The 16,264-nt window shown below is 43.0% G+C and overlaps 1 protein-coding gene across 1 annotated transcript in view; it reads left to right on the top strand.

Moving 5' to 3' along the window:
* Positions 1-16,264, top strand: part of LOC308089114 (extracellular matrix organizing protein FRAS1-like) — a 237,327-nt gene that overhangs the window by 161,862 nt on the left and 59,201 nt on the right. The window contains 9 exon segments of the mRNA XM_080433684.1: positions 169-245; positions 2,264-2,380; positions 3,387-3,501; positions 5,370-5,507; positions 6,437-6,469; positions 7,911-8,042; positions 9,414-9,542; positions 11,132-11,385; positions 12,271-12,422. Coding sequence (XP_080289810.1) covers positions 169-245; positions 2,264-2,380; positions 3,387-3,501; positions 5,370-5,507; positions 6,437-6,469; positions 7,911-8,042; positions 9,414-9,542; positions 11,132-11,385; positions 12,271-12,422 — 1,147 coding nt within the window.

The following is a 16,264-nucleotide window of genomic DNA, read 5'->3' as shown; positions in this document are numbered from 1 at the left end:
TGTGGCTAGTGAAAATGCGACGTGTTGTGAGCTTGCAGATCGACTATTTTCACTACTTCTTAAACATTAGTTTTCCAATATATGGATTTTTATTCATGAAATTATTTTGAAAAATTATTGCATTTTTTCCCCCCTATGTTTTGAAATGTACTCGTGAGTGACCCATAGAAATGTGTCTGCGACCCACAAATGGGTCCCGACCCACTGTTGGGAAACAGTACTCTAACCACAAGGCCACAGAGCTGGTGAGGTGGTATGGGGGACACCAAATATCTACCTACCGCTCATCCAAGAGGCAAAAAACCCCACTTGGCCTGGGGAGACATTGCACTTATCAGCCTGAAGCAGTACTTCTACCCGACACCAGGGGCTAAATGTCTCAATGGAAGAAGTAGGAAGAACACCTCCATTCACTGCGGATGTACTAGTTATATTGTATTAACATACTGTATTACATATTGTATTAACATACTCTATCGATTGGTTAAAACAATTATGTTGTATTCATTAGAATAAGTTCTGGATTGGAGCTTTAAAGGTAGTTTAATGGGTCTTTTAAAACATATTGGAACGACTGCAGTGCTCTGTTCCAAACAAACACAAACACAAGAGCTGGCTTGATGACTCAACCAGCCGTGGCAGATTAGTTCCATTAGCCTAAAATGAGTCCAAATCGCCCACAAAGTAGCTTCAAACCCAAGATAATGTCAGTAAATGTTGACAAAGGGGCTCAAAGTGCCACAATTCATTCACGTCAAGGCTTTTAATTGACTTTGGCACTGCTGGAAAAAAACACGTGGGAGTCAAGAGATTGTGCAAGCGAGGCAACAGCATTTTAATGAAAGTAGTTGAAATGAGCCAAAAGAATGGTAGAAAGAAGGAACACAAACAGAGTTTGTGTTCACAGGTTTCAATCCAATCCGATGCACTTTATTTATATAGCACATTGTACAACTCAAGGTTTCCAAAGTGCTGTACAGAAAATCAAAAAACAAATACACTGGGTAAGCTAAAGCACAGAAAAACAACAGCAAAACATACAGAAAAATAAGAAATAAATAAATAAATACAAACAAGAACAAAATAAACAACAAAATCAGACACATCACTTTTGTATCCAGTTAGTTACTTATTGTGTGTGTTCAGTTTGCTAGGTGTTATGTGTGTGTGCTCTGTCTGTTAGCTGTTGTGTGTGTGTTACATGACATCCCTTCTCTGGAACTCGTCTGTTTTTTACCACTGTTCTAATCTAATACAGGAAAATGAGTTGAGAACACAGACAAGCAGACAGGCAGACAGATGCTCTGTTATCTGATGGCAGATAGATCCAAACGAGATGGAGAGAGAACCTGCGCGTGGTCTATTGCCAGAAATTGCTGCACAAATTGCGTAGGCAGCGGCTCAAACCACATCGAGCGAGAGAGAGAGAGAGAAAGTCATTTATCTTTCCATTCCCACACACATATACAGCGAAAATTGGCATATTCCGGGCATAATTACGAATGGTGACTAATCGTGATTTATTAATCTATGATTAATCTTGAATGGTTTGACAGCCCTAATAGATATGTAGTGGACTAGAGGTGCGGGCCGATGTGCGGGGCTCCCGTTTAGTAGCCTGTAGACGTTAATTGCAACAGCGGTGCGCGGAGGCGAAAACGGAAGCGAAACGTAGCGTTGTCTTGACGGAGAGAGCATGGTCGAGTGACCAATATGTTTGTATTGAGAGAGAGAATGGAGAGAGCATGGTCGAGTGACCATCAGTTTGTATTGAGAGAGAGAACGGAGAGAGCATGGTCGAGTGACCATCAGTTTGTATCGAGAGAGAGAGCATGAGGACCCGTATGAACCACGCAGACACACACACAAACAGCCACGCATGCGTGCCACTCTCTATAGGGCATAGCAGTGGCGGCCATTTTCTGGTTCCACTTCAAAATACTCAAATGCATTTTTCCCATTGACATTTCCAAAAATATCAAAAAATCTTAATTTTTTTCTGTGATTTTTTTAAATTTTATATTTAATTATATACTATATTTAATAAATACCCTTTGTTTTGCCGTTTTCACCCTGGATGGCTTGATTCTAGGCTTAAAATAATTTATATAAATATTTTTGGAAATGTCAATGGGAAAAATGCATTGAGTATTTTGAAGTGGAACCAGAAAATGGCCGCCACTGCTATGCCCTATTGTATATTAAGATATTGAGGGGAGTGTATGTGTGTGTGTCTCTGTGGTGTGTGTGTGTGTGTTCTCAGGTGTCTACAGAAGGATCTCCAGACACACAGAGCGACGCTCAGACCTTCACCATCGGTGTGCTTCCCCAGACGCCTGGCTTCCCTCAGCTGGCCACTGACTGTGACCTACAGATCACGGTGAGGGACAAACCTGTTGTGTGTTAGAGCCCGACCGATATGCTGATATACTGTACAGTACCAGCCGCTGTTTGACTTTTTTTGAGGACATCGGTATTGGCAATTATGCAGCCGATTATTTACCTTTTAACCCTTTAAGACCTGAGGCGATTCTTACAATTTTTTTTCTAAATCCTAACAGATTTTTTTTTTTTTCACGATTTTTCAAAAATAGCAGATCTACAAGCTCATAGCGCGGCACTCGGTGCCGCGCTATGAGCTTGTATATCTGCTATTTTTGAATAGCCAAAGAAATCTAAAGTGACACAGATGCGTTCTAGGTATCAATGGGTTAAATGTCCTCAAAGATAGCTGATCTAGAAGCTCACAAGGCGTCACGACGCACTGTGAGTTATTGGATCGGCTGTTTTTGAAAGTCTAAAACAGTGGTTCTCAAACTTTTTCATGTCAAGGACCCCCAATTTCACACTTATTAGCCCACGGACCCCCATTTGAAAAGATATGCCAGGGACCCCCAAAAGAGAAGATTTTTTACGACTTTAGCAGTGATTCTCAACCAGTTTAATTTCAAGGACCCCCAGTTTGACATGTATTAGGCTACGGACCCCCATTTAATGGCATTTCTATCTCTGGGACCCCAATTTATATTGTAAAATCAACGTTAATTTAACTCTGAGAAGTGTACAAATCCATTTGTACACTCTCTGAGTTACAGACCCATAAGGGTCCATTTGGTTCCTAGCTATCTATCATTTAGCTGGGGACCCCCTGGAACTCCCCCGAGGACCCCTGGGGGTCTCCGGACCCCACTTTGAGAACCAATGCTCTAAAATGTTCTTTTCCCATATTGAAGTTGAATATGATATGGTGTGTGTGTGTGTGTGTGTGTGTGTGTGTGTGTGTGTGTGTGTGTGTGTGTGTGTGTGTGTGTGTGTGTGTGTGTGTGTGTGTGTGTGTGTGTGTGTGTGTGTGTGTGTGTGTGTGTGTGTGCGTGCGTGTGATGCAGGCATTGGAGGACCGTGTGACAGTATTAACCCCTTCAGCTCTGTCCTTCGTCGACTCCGAGTCTCCCAGCCATAAACTCACCTACAACGTCACCAGACCGCTGCCGCATGGACAAGGTATGAACAACACACGCTGTTTTTGGTGAAGAGATTTGGTGTAGAGGGAAAACAGAAACGCACCAAGCACAGAGCCGACTCAGGTCAACTTCACTAAGTCTGGAGGTTTTAATATGAAATGTATTGTTGGTTCAGAAATGATAACATTCAATGTAATTTGTGGTTTGCATTTTTTTATTGATTGGCAAGAGTGCCAACATGTATAGATGTCGCGTCGGCTATTGTGGTGAAGCGTCACTTTTCTCCTGAGTTGAAGAGACATTCCATTCAGACGTCTGATAAACTACGATGTCATTTAAATCCGCCGGTCTAAAGGACGACGGCAGGAAAAAACGTTTAAAAGAAGTCCTATTTATCAGCGTGACTGCAGACACGCTGGTCGAACACGTTTAGACTTTACAGCGCTTCAGGTTATTCCCTCTATTTCCCAGGTCAGTCGTACTGAGTTTTATGGATCACACGGCCCGGCTAAACACTGGCTTCTCCAATAAACCTTTATCAATGTTCCATTTGCTGGGGGATGGATGGGGGGAGATTAATCCATGCGTCTGCTTTTGAAAATGTGGCCCCCTCTGTTTTTTTTATCTGTTGATAATAATAACTTTCCCAGACAGACAGAGAGAAAACAAGAGCAGAGTGGCTGTACATGAAGTGAATTTATTTGTGTTGGGGCTTTTAATTTCTAACTTAGTGTAAACACAAAGCAACTGTTCTTAGCCGGTATAACGCTTCCCCTCGTCTCACTTGGTCCTCCTGTCACCCATCACTCTTAACAACCACTATGCAACAGATAACTCAAACCGAGCAATCTTGATTGGTTGAAATAGGCTTTCCAGCCCTGCTTAAATGAGCATGACTGCACAGCACACCTCGCCGCTCTCAAATGAAAGATTTGAGAATGGCAATATTAATGCAAAAAGGTTTGTTACTTTAAGAGTTTATCGCCCCACAATATGAATACTTTTTGATGATGCGGTTGTTGCAGCGTGACTTGCGGACGTTGCAGAATTCGGCGCAAGCGCCTCCTTCCTGACCACACCACTGTCATGCCTATACTGACAGTAAAGCACAAGCCTCGCGTGACCAGACTATATATATATTACTGCGTGGATATGAGTCTGGTGCTTCTATGAGGATTTTTTTTCCCCAAGGGGCGGGTTCAAAATAATGGCTTTGGACGCAGTTGGTTAGACCTACAACCAACTACCAACTGCAGTCTCTTGCGTTGTACGTCACTGTTCCAAAAAAGGTGATAAACCCGCCCATATTTGGATACTGGGCCCTGATTGGTCACCCCAGACTTCGGGAGCAGGAAATGGATTCACAACCGAGCGGGGCTAGATTCGTCTAGCCTCAGGCAGTGCCATCTATTAGAGAGTTACGCCAACTCCGTTCACTTCTTCGGGCCAGGTCTTCTACGTACACATACATTGGCGAATAGTGACAAATCCCTAAAACCGGAAGTTCATGGAACGCATTGAAGTCGACGGCTCCTTGTCACTATTTCCAGTTACATGAACCACGTGACCCACGCTGTTTCTGACCCCTCATTGGCGCAACTCTCTAATAGAAGGCTCTGGCCCCAGCAGGCTAGTAAAACACTCCCTCTCGTGTAATATGGCTTAATGAAACACAGGTGGTGTCATTAACTGTCCTGCCGCAACCACACAGTAATTACTAAATGACAGCAGGGGGAGGAGAAATTAACTTAAACGGACCACACCAGGCAGTAGACAGCTCAGAACAATCAAATAACCAAGCAAATATTAATGTCATACGTCAGACAATCAAATCACAATAAACACAATTAAACATGAAAATAGACAATGTCTCTAACAGTTTGTGTGTTTTGGGTGAACGGTTTGTAGGAGCTCTTGAACATGTGGACGGTCCCTACAAAGCAGTGGCACAGTTCACCCAGGCTGATATCAACAACGCCAAGATTGTGTACCGACCACCGCAAGCACCCTCCCATCTGCAGGAACTGTACCAGTATTCCTTCATTGGTGAGACACACACACACACACGCACGCACGCACGCACGCACGCACGCACGCACACACACACACACACACACACACACACACACACACACACACACACACACACACACACACACACACACACACACACACACACACACACACACACACACACACACACACACACACACACACACACACACACACACACACCAGTTGGGTAACGTTACTAAATAGTAACTTGTTGCATTGCAAGATTACTGCGATTAAAAGGTAATTAGTCACATTACAGGATTACCTACTGGGTAACTCGGTAGAATCCTTTTTTGGAGTACTTTTGCGTTACCGAAAACACAAATCTGTTTGCGATTCGTTGCCCAAGTTGGATATAATTGTCCAGCGGGATTGTAGCTTACTGAACATTTTCCCTTTGAACGTATTGACTCTGCAATCATTGCAAAGCCTAGTCTATGGCCCATACTCTTTAACTTTGGAGGCTATTAACAGGAATACACACATTATCCTCTTTATTTTTGCAGTTATTTTAACTATTTAAAAAAGTTTTTTGCAAAAGCATGAAATAGGGATTAATGGGTTAAACTTTCTACTGGACAGTAGTAAATAAAATGAACATTTATACAGTGATGAGATTGAGCAAACATGTAGATGCTATTTTTTGCTATTTTTTGCTATTTTTGAAGATGTCTTAACATTTTTTTGTGACATTTGTAGCCTATAATGACATGCCCAAAAGAGGGGCGCCAGGTTGAGAGCGTTTAATCAGCCCCTCTGAGTGCAAAATCAATGTAAAACACATTTGTGACCATGTAGGCCCTTTAAAGGTTTGCATGGATAGATGCACGGTCAGTTTTCTGCGCTCTGTGTTCAATCTTGTTGGTTTTTATGTGCAATGTGATGCTGTCTGGCTCTGAACCATCTTTTATTCTCAATAGGTCTCCCTGAGTCTCTGAGCATCTATTTCACAGGTAGAAATATGGTTCTCAAACAGAGAGAGAGAGAGAGGGAATCTCATCTTTCTATCATCCCTCTCCTCTCCTCTCCTCTCCTCTCCTCTCCTCTCCTCTCCTCTCCTCTCCTCTCCTCTCCTCTCCTCTCCTCTCCTCTCCTCTCCTCTCCTCTCCTCCATTCTCTTCTCTTCTCTTCTCTCCTCTCCTCTCCTCCATTCTCTTCTCTTCTCTTCTCTTCTCTTCTCTTCTCTTCTCTTCTCTTCTCTTCTCTTCTCTTCTCTTCTCTTCTCTTCTCTTCTCTTCTCTTCTCTTCTCTTCTCTTCTCTTCTCTTCTCTTCTCTTCTCTTCTCTGTCATCCCCTCCTTTGTTAATCCATTGCCTTATTTTCAATCACTTTCTTGTCGGTCTGGGGGATGACTGGAGCGTTGGTGAAAGGCGCATGCACACGCACACACACACACACACACACACACACACACACACACACACACACACACACACACACACACACACACACACACACACACACACACACACACACACACACTGCCCACTTACAATCTTTATTTTCAAAAGCCTGGAGGAGAATCAAGCATGTATGCTTACATGCCGTATTACCCTATGAATAATTTGACATGCTCTTGATAGCACACACACACACACACACACACACACACACACACACACACACACACACACACACACACACACACACACACACACACACACACACACACACACACACACACACACACACACACACACACACACACACATACCCTAGTTTCTCATTCATGCTGATATGTTACATATTACAGCTTGTACCAGATCATATCTCTGCTTGCCTTTGATCTTTGTGTTCTGCCTCACGCTCTACACAACACACGTCATCTGTCCATCTCTTGTCTGTTCATCTTGCATTGCGTTTATCTTTTCCCCGTTCATCTTTTCTCCGCTCGTCGTCTTATCTCCGTTTTATCACATGTTCATCTCACCATTAATGAATGCAAACATGATGACATGATGTTATGTATGCAGCTGTGGCAGCGCCATTCATTTGATCTTCAGAAAATGAGTGTATTGAGTGTATACAGTAGATTCAAGTCGAATGGTTGTGAATGGTGTGGAATTGAGTTGTACAGAATGAACATGTGCAGATGGTTTATTTATGAGATGTCTGTGTTTTGAATTTTCTCGACTTTGAGTCGACAACATTATCACGTTTTTAGACTTACACTCCTCTGTACAGAGCCTATATGCTAAAGAACGTGTGTGTGTGTGTGTGTGTGTGTGTGTGTGTGTGTGTGTGTGTGTGTGTGTGTGTGTGTGTGTGTGTGTGTGTGTGTGTGTGTGTGCGTGCGTGCGTGCGTGCGTGCGTGCGTGCGTGCGTGCGTGCGTGCGTGCGTGCGTGCGTGTGTGCGTGTGCGTGTGCGCGTGCGTGTGCGTGTGTTGTCCACAGTGTCAGACGGTGAACACACAACCCCAGAGCTGGACTTTGCCATCCACCTGCTGGCCAACCACCATCAGCCTCCAGTCTTCCAGGTCCTGGACCCCATGCTGGAGGTCAGCATGGGAGGAAGAACCGCTATAGGTACACATTTTACCGTTGGCATTTTACGACTGCACATCCTGGTGCACTATAGCATCCTTGAATTCCACCCCAGAACACATCTTCTCCACTGCTCATGTTATTAGCCTCAAGCAGCTCAGGGTGGAGGAGAGACCAGTGGTTCTGTGGACCCCCAGAGGTCCTGTTTGAGGGTGTTCGCAGGGGGTCCCCAGCTAAAGTAGTTAACGTAGCATTACAGTCAGTTTAACCACTTTAACCCTATTTTATATTCTGGCGATTAAAAAGTAGCCGATCTACGAGCTCACAGCGTGTCGCGATGCGACTTTTTGTGGGCTTGTAGATTTGAAAAATTTTAACATTTTTTTAATAATTTAGAAATCTTTTAACACTGGCATGAAATAATTTCACATGAGAGTCTGCCGGGATGGAGTGTCACATTAAAATGTGTATGGTCCACAAGATTGTAAACAAGATGGTACCCACCTTTCCACACATTTGTACCCTAAGGACCACAATGGAAATAAACTCTCAGGCTTTTTTTGTGTTTTATCTACACTACAAATGATATATGCTCTCATTGTCTCCGCCAGGCCAAAGGCAAAACATTTCTTTTAATATTACTACAGATTTTGACCAAACATCACGCAAATCGGTACTAGTCATTAAACCAAACTGGTCTGATTTGAGCAAAATGTCTCAAATCAAGAACACAGCGTGTGATTGCCATACAACTTTGCACGCACTTTCCCAATAGGCCAAGGAAGAAATACCACCCTACATTTTTCAAATGGGCCTTATGGTGGCGCTATAACGGGCCGATTCGCGTTTTTACCTGCACCGATTACACCCCTTAGAGGCCAAGGATTTCTCCTACAGATTTGGTCCAAACATCTCTATAATCAAGTGATCAAGACGGATCTGTCAGATTTTTCATATTCCATCCTGATTGGCGAATTTCGAACATTGCTGGCCCACAATAACCTACCTGACCTGGCGGAGACCTATGCTCCGAGGAGCACATTTTCTAGCTTTGTCTCATTTTGTCAATAAAAACCTCAATCAATGTCTCAATCACACGCAGGCATGCACACACCTGTCTCTCTACCTCTCTCTCTCTCTCTCTCTCTCTCTCTCTCTCTCTCTCTCTCTCTCTCTCTCTCTCTCTGCTTTTAGAGAGTATCATTAGTTCATACTCCATGCATCGTTAGGGATTGTGGCGCCACTTCATCACTTAAATGCTTCTCATTGGAGCCAGTCCTCACTAATGACTACAATTCACCTTAATGTGTGTGTGTGTGTGTGTGTTTGTGTGTGTGTGTGTGTGTGTGTGTGTGTGTGTGTGTGTGTGTGTGTGTGTGCGTGTGCGTGTGTGCGTGCGTCTGTGTGTGTTAGGAGGCCAGCAGCTTGCGGTGACAGATGCAGACACGGCTCCAGATGAGCTGGAGTTTGAGCTGGTGGAGGCGCCCGTCCATGGAACCCTGCTGAAGATGGAGACACACACACACACTGCCATGAAGAGTGGTGAGCAGCACACGGGCGCACACACACACACACACACACACACACACACACGGGCACACACACACACGCATACACACATTTTTATTATTCACATAAAAGGAGAAATGTACAGGGACACCAATATTACAGGTGGTATAAAAATGCATTCAGCCAAATCGTGGACAGATACACATACGTCCCTCCAGGGTATAAGGTAACAGTGTAACAGTGTATTATTGGCGGCTGCCAATGATAATTTTTACGGCCAACCTATCTGGGCATGTCCTAGGCTGTCAAAAACAAAAACAAAAGGTAGAATTGCACATAATATAACCAAGCTCTGAGACAGTGTGCGGCTGGTATTGATTGACTCTGGTCATGAAAACTTCTTCTAAGCTAGATTCAAAGGTGCAATCCACTTCAGGAAGAAAAACTGATTTGGAGGCTTCATTAAATGTGCTGTAAAGGATTTTTTGGGGGGGTCAAACTAAAGTAATTAGTTAAACATTTTGAGTAATATTTATAGTATAGTATTATATAGTATTATAGTAATCATTGCCATAGATTGTTTGATTAAACTAAGTATGTAAATGCCTACAAACAAAACAAGGCTCAGAGTCGATCGTTGAGTCAACAACCCGCTTTGTATTTACTCAGACGTCTGACGTGTTGCCTAGCAGGGGCTCCTTTATTTGATTCCATTTGTACATTCTCTGGGTTCCAAATGGATAAACACACTCTCTCTCTCTCTCTCACTCACACACACACACACACACACACACACACACACACACACACACACACACACACACACACACACACACACACACACACACACACACACACACACACGAACATGCACACGCACACACACACACACACACACACACACACACACACACACACACACACACACACACACACACACACACACACACACACACACACACACGGTGGTGGAAAAAGTACTAAAAAGTTTTACGTAAAAGTATCAATACTGCAATGTAGAAATACTCTCTGTCACAAGTAAAAGTGGAATAAAAAATTACAAAGTAAAAGTACAAAAGTATTGGTATCAAAATATACTTATAGTACAAAAGTAAAAGTAGGCTACTCATCATGCAGAATGTCCCATTTCACAAGTTTTTAATGTATAAAATGTATAACAGTCTTTTGACAATAGCATTGTGAGCATGTAGATCGGCTATTTTCAAATGGCTGAAATGTATATAGGGCTGAAGTAGTTAATATATGTTTTGTAATAATTATCAAAATGTACAAAATAACTAGTAACTAAAGTCAAATAATTGTAATGGAGTAAAAGTATAACATTTCACTCTGAGATGTAGTGGAGTAGAAGTAAAAGTACAGAAAATTGGAAATAGCACTAAAGTAAAGTAAAAATGCCGCAAAATGTTACTTAAGTACAGTACTTGAGGTCATGTACTTAGTAACTTTCAACACCACTGCACGCACGCACGCACGCACGCACGCACGCACGCACGCACGCACGCACGCACGCACGCACGCACGCACGCACGCACGCACGCACGCACGCACGCACGCACGCGGTCCCTCCCTCATCATCCCCTGTGGTCTCCTCTCTCCAGGCGACACCTTCTCCTTCAGTGACGTGACGCGGAACGTGCTCCAGTACGAGCACGCCGGCCTCTCCTCCGCCGAGGACGCCATCACCTTCTCCGTCAGCGACGGCATCTCCATGGCGACCAGCGTGGTGCAGGTGGCGGTGCTGGACGCCGGCGCCGGGGGGGACGGGCCCAAGCGGGACCCCAAGGCCACGCTGGCCATGGAGGTGGCGGAGAAGAGCAGCACCGTGATCGGACGCTCGCGCCTGGCTTACACCGTGAGTCACATGACCAGGAACATGAGTGGTCCACTTAATGGACTGGACCAGGACTGGACCAGTCCATAATGGACTGGACCAGGACTGGACCAGTCCATAATGGACTGGACCAGGACTGGACCAGTCCATAATGGACTGGACCAGGACGGGACCACTTCAGTATGTGGACCAGTATTGGTGCAGTAAAAAGTGCTCTGGATTCAACCAATGTGCAATTATGTAATGCTGACCATTAGGGGTACATCAGTTCATTTAACTAATTGATTTAATGTATTATTTAAATACTGTTGGGGTAGGGTCTTTTTTTTATATATACACAGAATAGGTTTCCCCCATTCATAATGTGGGTTAAAACAAATACTGTACAGAGAGTACGAATTCTATGCAAATTGATAGGGGGACGGTCAGACCCGTGAGCGATATTTGTGCCAAGTCCGGGGAGCCACTGGACAATTGTTCTGCACAACAAACTTGGGCTCCTCATTTATTATAGTATGTACAGTAGTAGTATTGATAGCAGATCTTTGTTTTTATGCAATTTTCTTTTTTTTATTCTGAACTGTAGCACTTTGCAGATTTGTTTCAAATGTATGTGTTTTTTTGTTGTTGTTATTTTTTCTTCTTTTTTTTCCCTGCAGATATATTTGGTATAGAAAAAAGGAGGGAACCATATAAAGTGGGGTACAGGGACCCTCAGGCTTCCTTGACGGGGTTCCAAATGAACCCATACAGTGTCTGGGTCCATTTGGTTCCATTTGTACACTCTCAGAGCTATGGGAGTCATTGAAATTAAAACATTTGAGAACCACTGCAAAGTATCTAAGTTTTAAGTGGTTAATCTACAGAGGAATAAAGAGCGTTGTGTTTTTTTGTGCTTTCTTGCAGGACGACGCGTCTTCAGACGACCAGATCCACATCCAGCTGGTGTCCATGCCCATGTACGGCATCCTGACCCGCAGCCCCTCCTCCCAGGAGCACCAGGAGCTGAGAGAGTACTCCTCCTTCACCATGGAGGACGTCAACAAGAGATACGTCAGGTATGTCTGTCTGTCAACTGTCAACGTCCTCACTGCTCCTTTAGATCTATTGGGACCGGGAACGCGGTAACGTGTAACGCGGTAACGTGTAACGCATACTTATTTCGATTTCTTTGGACTATTCAAAAATAAGCTCATAGCACGGCACCGAATGCCGTGCTATGAGCTTGTAGATCTGCTATTTGTTTGAAAAATCTTGAACATTTTTGCAAATCTATGAATATATTTATATATATATGTTTTAAGCGAACATTTTTAACTCTTTTTTAAAATCTATTTTTTTTGTTTCTGGGGGGGGGGGGGTCCCTGGAACAAAATATATATATTTTTAGACATACAAGCTCATAGTGCTATGAGCTTGTAGATCTGCTATTTTTGAATAGCCCAAAGAAATCTTAAAATGACACACATATGCGTTCCCGGATTGAATGGGTTAACTCCCGGCCGGTGCAAATTGAACCATGTTTCAGTGCCCGGGATGCCAATTCCATCCAATCAGGGGAGAGAACTCACACAGGATACTGGATAAACAAGTGAAATTGGAAGTGATTAGGGGGCACGGTGGCGCAGTCGGTAGCGCTGTCGCCTCACAGCTAGAAGGTCCTGGGTTCGATTCCCGCAGGGGACGCTGTGGGCGCTGGGGGCGTGTTCTCTCCTCCGCGTCATCAGTGCCCATACCCTAGGTGGGGTTGGCGAAAGGGCCTTTCTGTGTGGAGTTTGCATGTTCTCCCCGTGTCTCCTAGGGTAGGTACCCTCACAAAAACATGCAGTAATCCTGGTCTCTATACTGCCTCCCCCTGGCCAGCCGGGGTGCCTGATGGAGGGGAAAGGAACTGGTTGGAATAACGTGTTCCTTCCACGCGCTACGTCCAACCAGGGAAACTCTCCCCTGTCAGGTGACAAGAAGGTCAGTTGGCTCTCATGCATTGAAGGAGGCATGAGCTCGGCCCTGGCCTCCCTAGGTTGGCAGAGGGAAGGTAGTGCCCAGGATTACATAGATAATTGGCACTGGGTGTAAAAAATAGGGTTACAAAATCGTGGGATAAAATTAAGAAAAAAAAAAAGAAATTGGAAGTGATTAAATGAATGAAAAAAACAAACGGAGCAGACACAATTGGAACTGGAACACTATAATATTGAAGCAGATAAGTGTATCCTGATTGAATAAATATTGGTATCCCAACCTGAAAATGTATTTTCTGTTTACTAAAGAGCTGGAGAGGCAAGGATAGCCCAGTTTTACTGAACAAACACTCTATAGCAATTATTACTATCAGAATATTGAGCTTAAACTTTTTAGCAATACATTTTTACTTTTTATTATAGCATGAAGCACTTTGTCTCCTCAGCATTAGCACAAAAAAAAAGGTTTGGCCTAATGGTCTGTAGAAAGTCTCCCACAGTCAAACATTCATTTGTCAAGAGGCGGTGAAACTACAAACATTAGCGAAGCGGGACCTAATAAGAAGATGACTCAATTAGCGCTTTAACCCATTAAGGCCCGGGAACACATCTGTGTGTCATTTTAAGATTTCTTTGGCTATTCAAAAATAGCAGATATACAAGCTTGTAGATCTTCAAAAATCCTTATCATTTTTGCTAATCTTTGAATATATACATACATTTTTAACTCAAATCTTTGCTTCTGGGGGTCCCTGGTCCGCGGACAAATACATATCACTTTGGGGGGTCCTTGAACCACTGAAATATAGCAACTTAAGTTTTTTTAATTTTTTTTATTTTTTGATTTAGAAGACATTTTGTAGAACTCCCCCAGAAGCAAAGATTTGAGTTAAAAATGTTTGCTTTGAAAAATATATATATTCAAAGATGTGCACAAACTTTCACAACTTTTAAAGAAAATAGCAGATCTACAAGCTCGTAGCGCGGCACTCGGTGCCGCGCCACCAGCTTGTAGATCTGCAATTTTTTTAATAGCCAAAGAAATATAAAAAAATGACACACAGATGCGTTCCCGGTCTGAATGGGTTAAAATAAGTTCCATTCCATAACGCGTTCCTGTGTTGGCATTAGAGTGGTATAATTAGCATATATACTCCTGTCATTACCTGAGAGATGCGCTCATTGCGCCGTGGCCTTGTGAGAGGAGGCGGTGAGATGCTTCATGTTCATAATGCAGGCATGCTATTAGCTTCAGCACCGTAATGGGTGATTTATAATGGTGGGAAGTAACTAAGCTCATTTACTCTGTAAATTAAGTTCTGTACTTAAGCAAACTTTTGACGTACTTTTACTTATCTTGAGTATTATATTTCATACTTCTATATCACTACATCTCAGAGGCAAATATTGTACTTTTTACAATATTTTTACAATGATTTGACATCTTAAGTTACTTTACAGATTTGATTATTAATACAAGACCTCCACATCTACAATGTGATGAGTTGTGAGCTTGTACATCTACTATAATTTAAAAAAAGAAATTGAGTACTTTTACTTTGGTACAGTCAGTACATTTTGATGCAAATACCTTTCTACTTTTATTCAAGTAAACTTTTGCATACATGCCTTTTACTTGTAACAGAGTATATCCATATTGTGGGTATTGCTACTTTAACTTAAGTAAAGAATCTACCAGTGGTAGTAGTACTTCTTCTACCACTGGTGATTTATACCTAATTGCGCGCCGGCTGCCGTGTGCCGGAAATAGCGGCGCAGATAAACATAACGGGAGCTTTAATACAAAGGACCTCCAGGGAGTTTGCATCCAAATCAGCAGCACAGCCCGTTAGGCTTTTTTGCCTCGGTGGAAATGGATTCATAAAAAACATGAGATGGGAGTTTGTGTTATCGGAATTAAAGTGGATTAGAGAGGATTACGTCTGTATCAATTTGCATTTTATTAGGGTTTTTTTTTTCTCGTAAATTAGGGCTGTGTTTGTCGCTGTGCCGTAATCATTACATAATAGAACTGGAGCAAGTTTTGGCACTGTAACGTTTGAGCACAGCACAGAGCTATATACGCTGAATGACGACGTGTTCACCGCGTGGCTCTGCAGGAGTGTGTGTTTATATTTTTTAGCTGTGTGTTTATAGTTCCACACGCTCCGAATGCCATAGAGCAGTGATGCTCAAACTTTTTCATGTCAAGGACCCCCAAAATGATATGGATTTGGCCACGGACCCCCATCTCAAAATGTTTTGTTGCAGGGACCCCCCAGAAGCAAAGATTTGAGTTAAAAATGTTCGCTTTAAAAATATATATATTCAAAGCTTTGCACAATTTTTCAAAAATAGCAGATCTACAAGCTCATAGCGCGGCACTCGGTGCCGCGCTACGAGCTTGTAGATCTGCTATTTTTGAATAGCCAAAGTATAAAAGGTTAAAGTGGTTAAAATTATTGTGACACTATATTAACACATTTTGCTGGGGACCCCCCAAGGACCACTTTGAGAACCAATGCTATAGAGTCTGGAACTACTGTACAGCTCCCCAAAGCTGAGAAAGGAAGCTGTCATCTGTCGGTCATTTCCGTACACCAAAATATATTTCCATTTCTGCTAAGCAGCAAGCTAAAAATGCTTAGATTATTTTTCATTTATATTTGGACAAATTAACGCATCGGCATGGCTGGCTGTCTGTAAGAGGGTCTGTCTGTCTGGTTTGCTAATCCGACCGACCGATGGACTGATCGGTGCCACATTTCTTGTGCACACTGCCAGTAGGCCTCCGTACATTTTCATATCGTGTTTCATGTTCTTTGAAATATTTAACTTTAATTTTGTAATGGACTTCAGTGGGGCTCTAAGCATGTTGAAATTAACTCTCACCACACACCACACACACACACACACACACACACACACACACACACACA

This window comes from Gymnoscopelus braueri, assembly GCF_963280865.1.
Source record: "Gymnoscopelus braueri genome assembly, chromosome: 7".
NCBI lineage: Eukaryota > Metazoa > Chordata > Actinopteri > Myctophiformes > Myctophidae > Gymnoscopelus > Gymnoscopelus braueri.
Note: the sequence above shows the minus strand (reverse complement) of the source record. Positions and strands in the feature narration are given on the sequence as shown.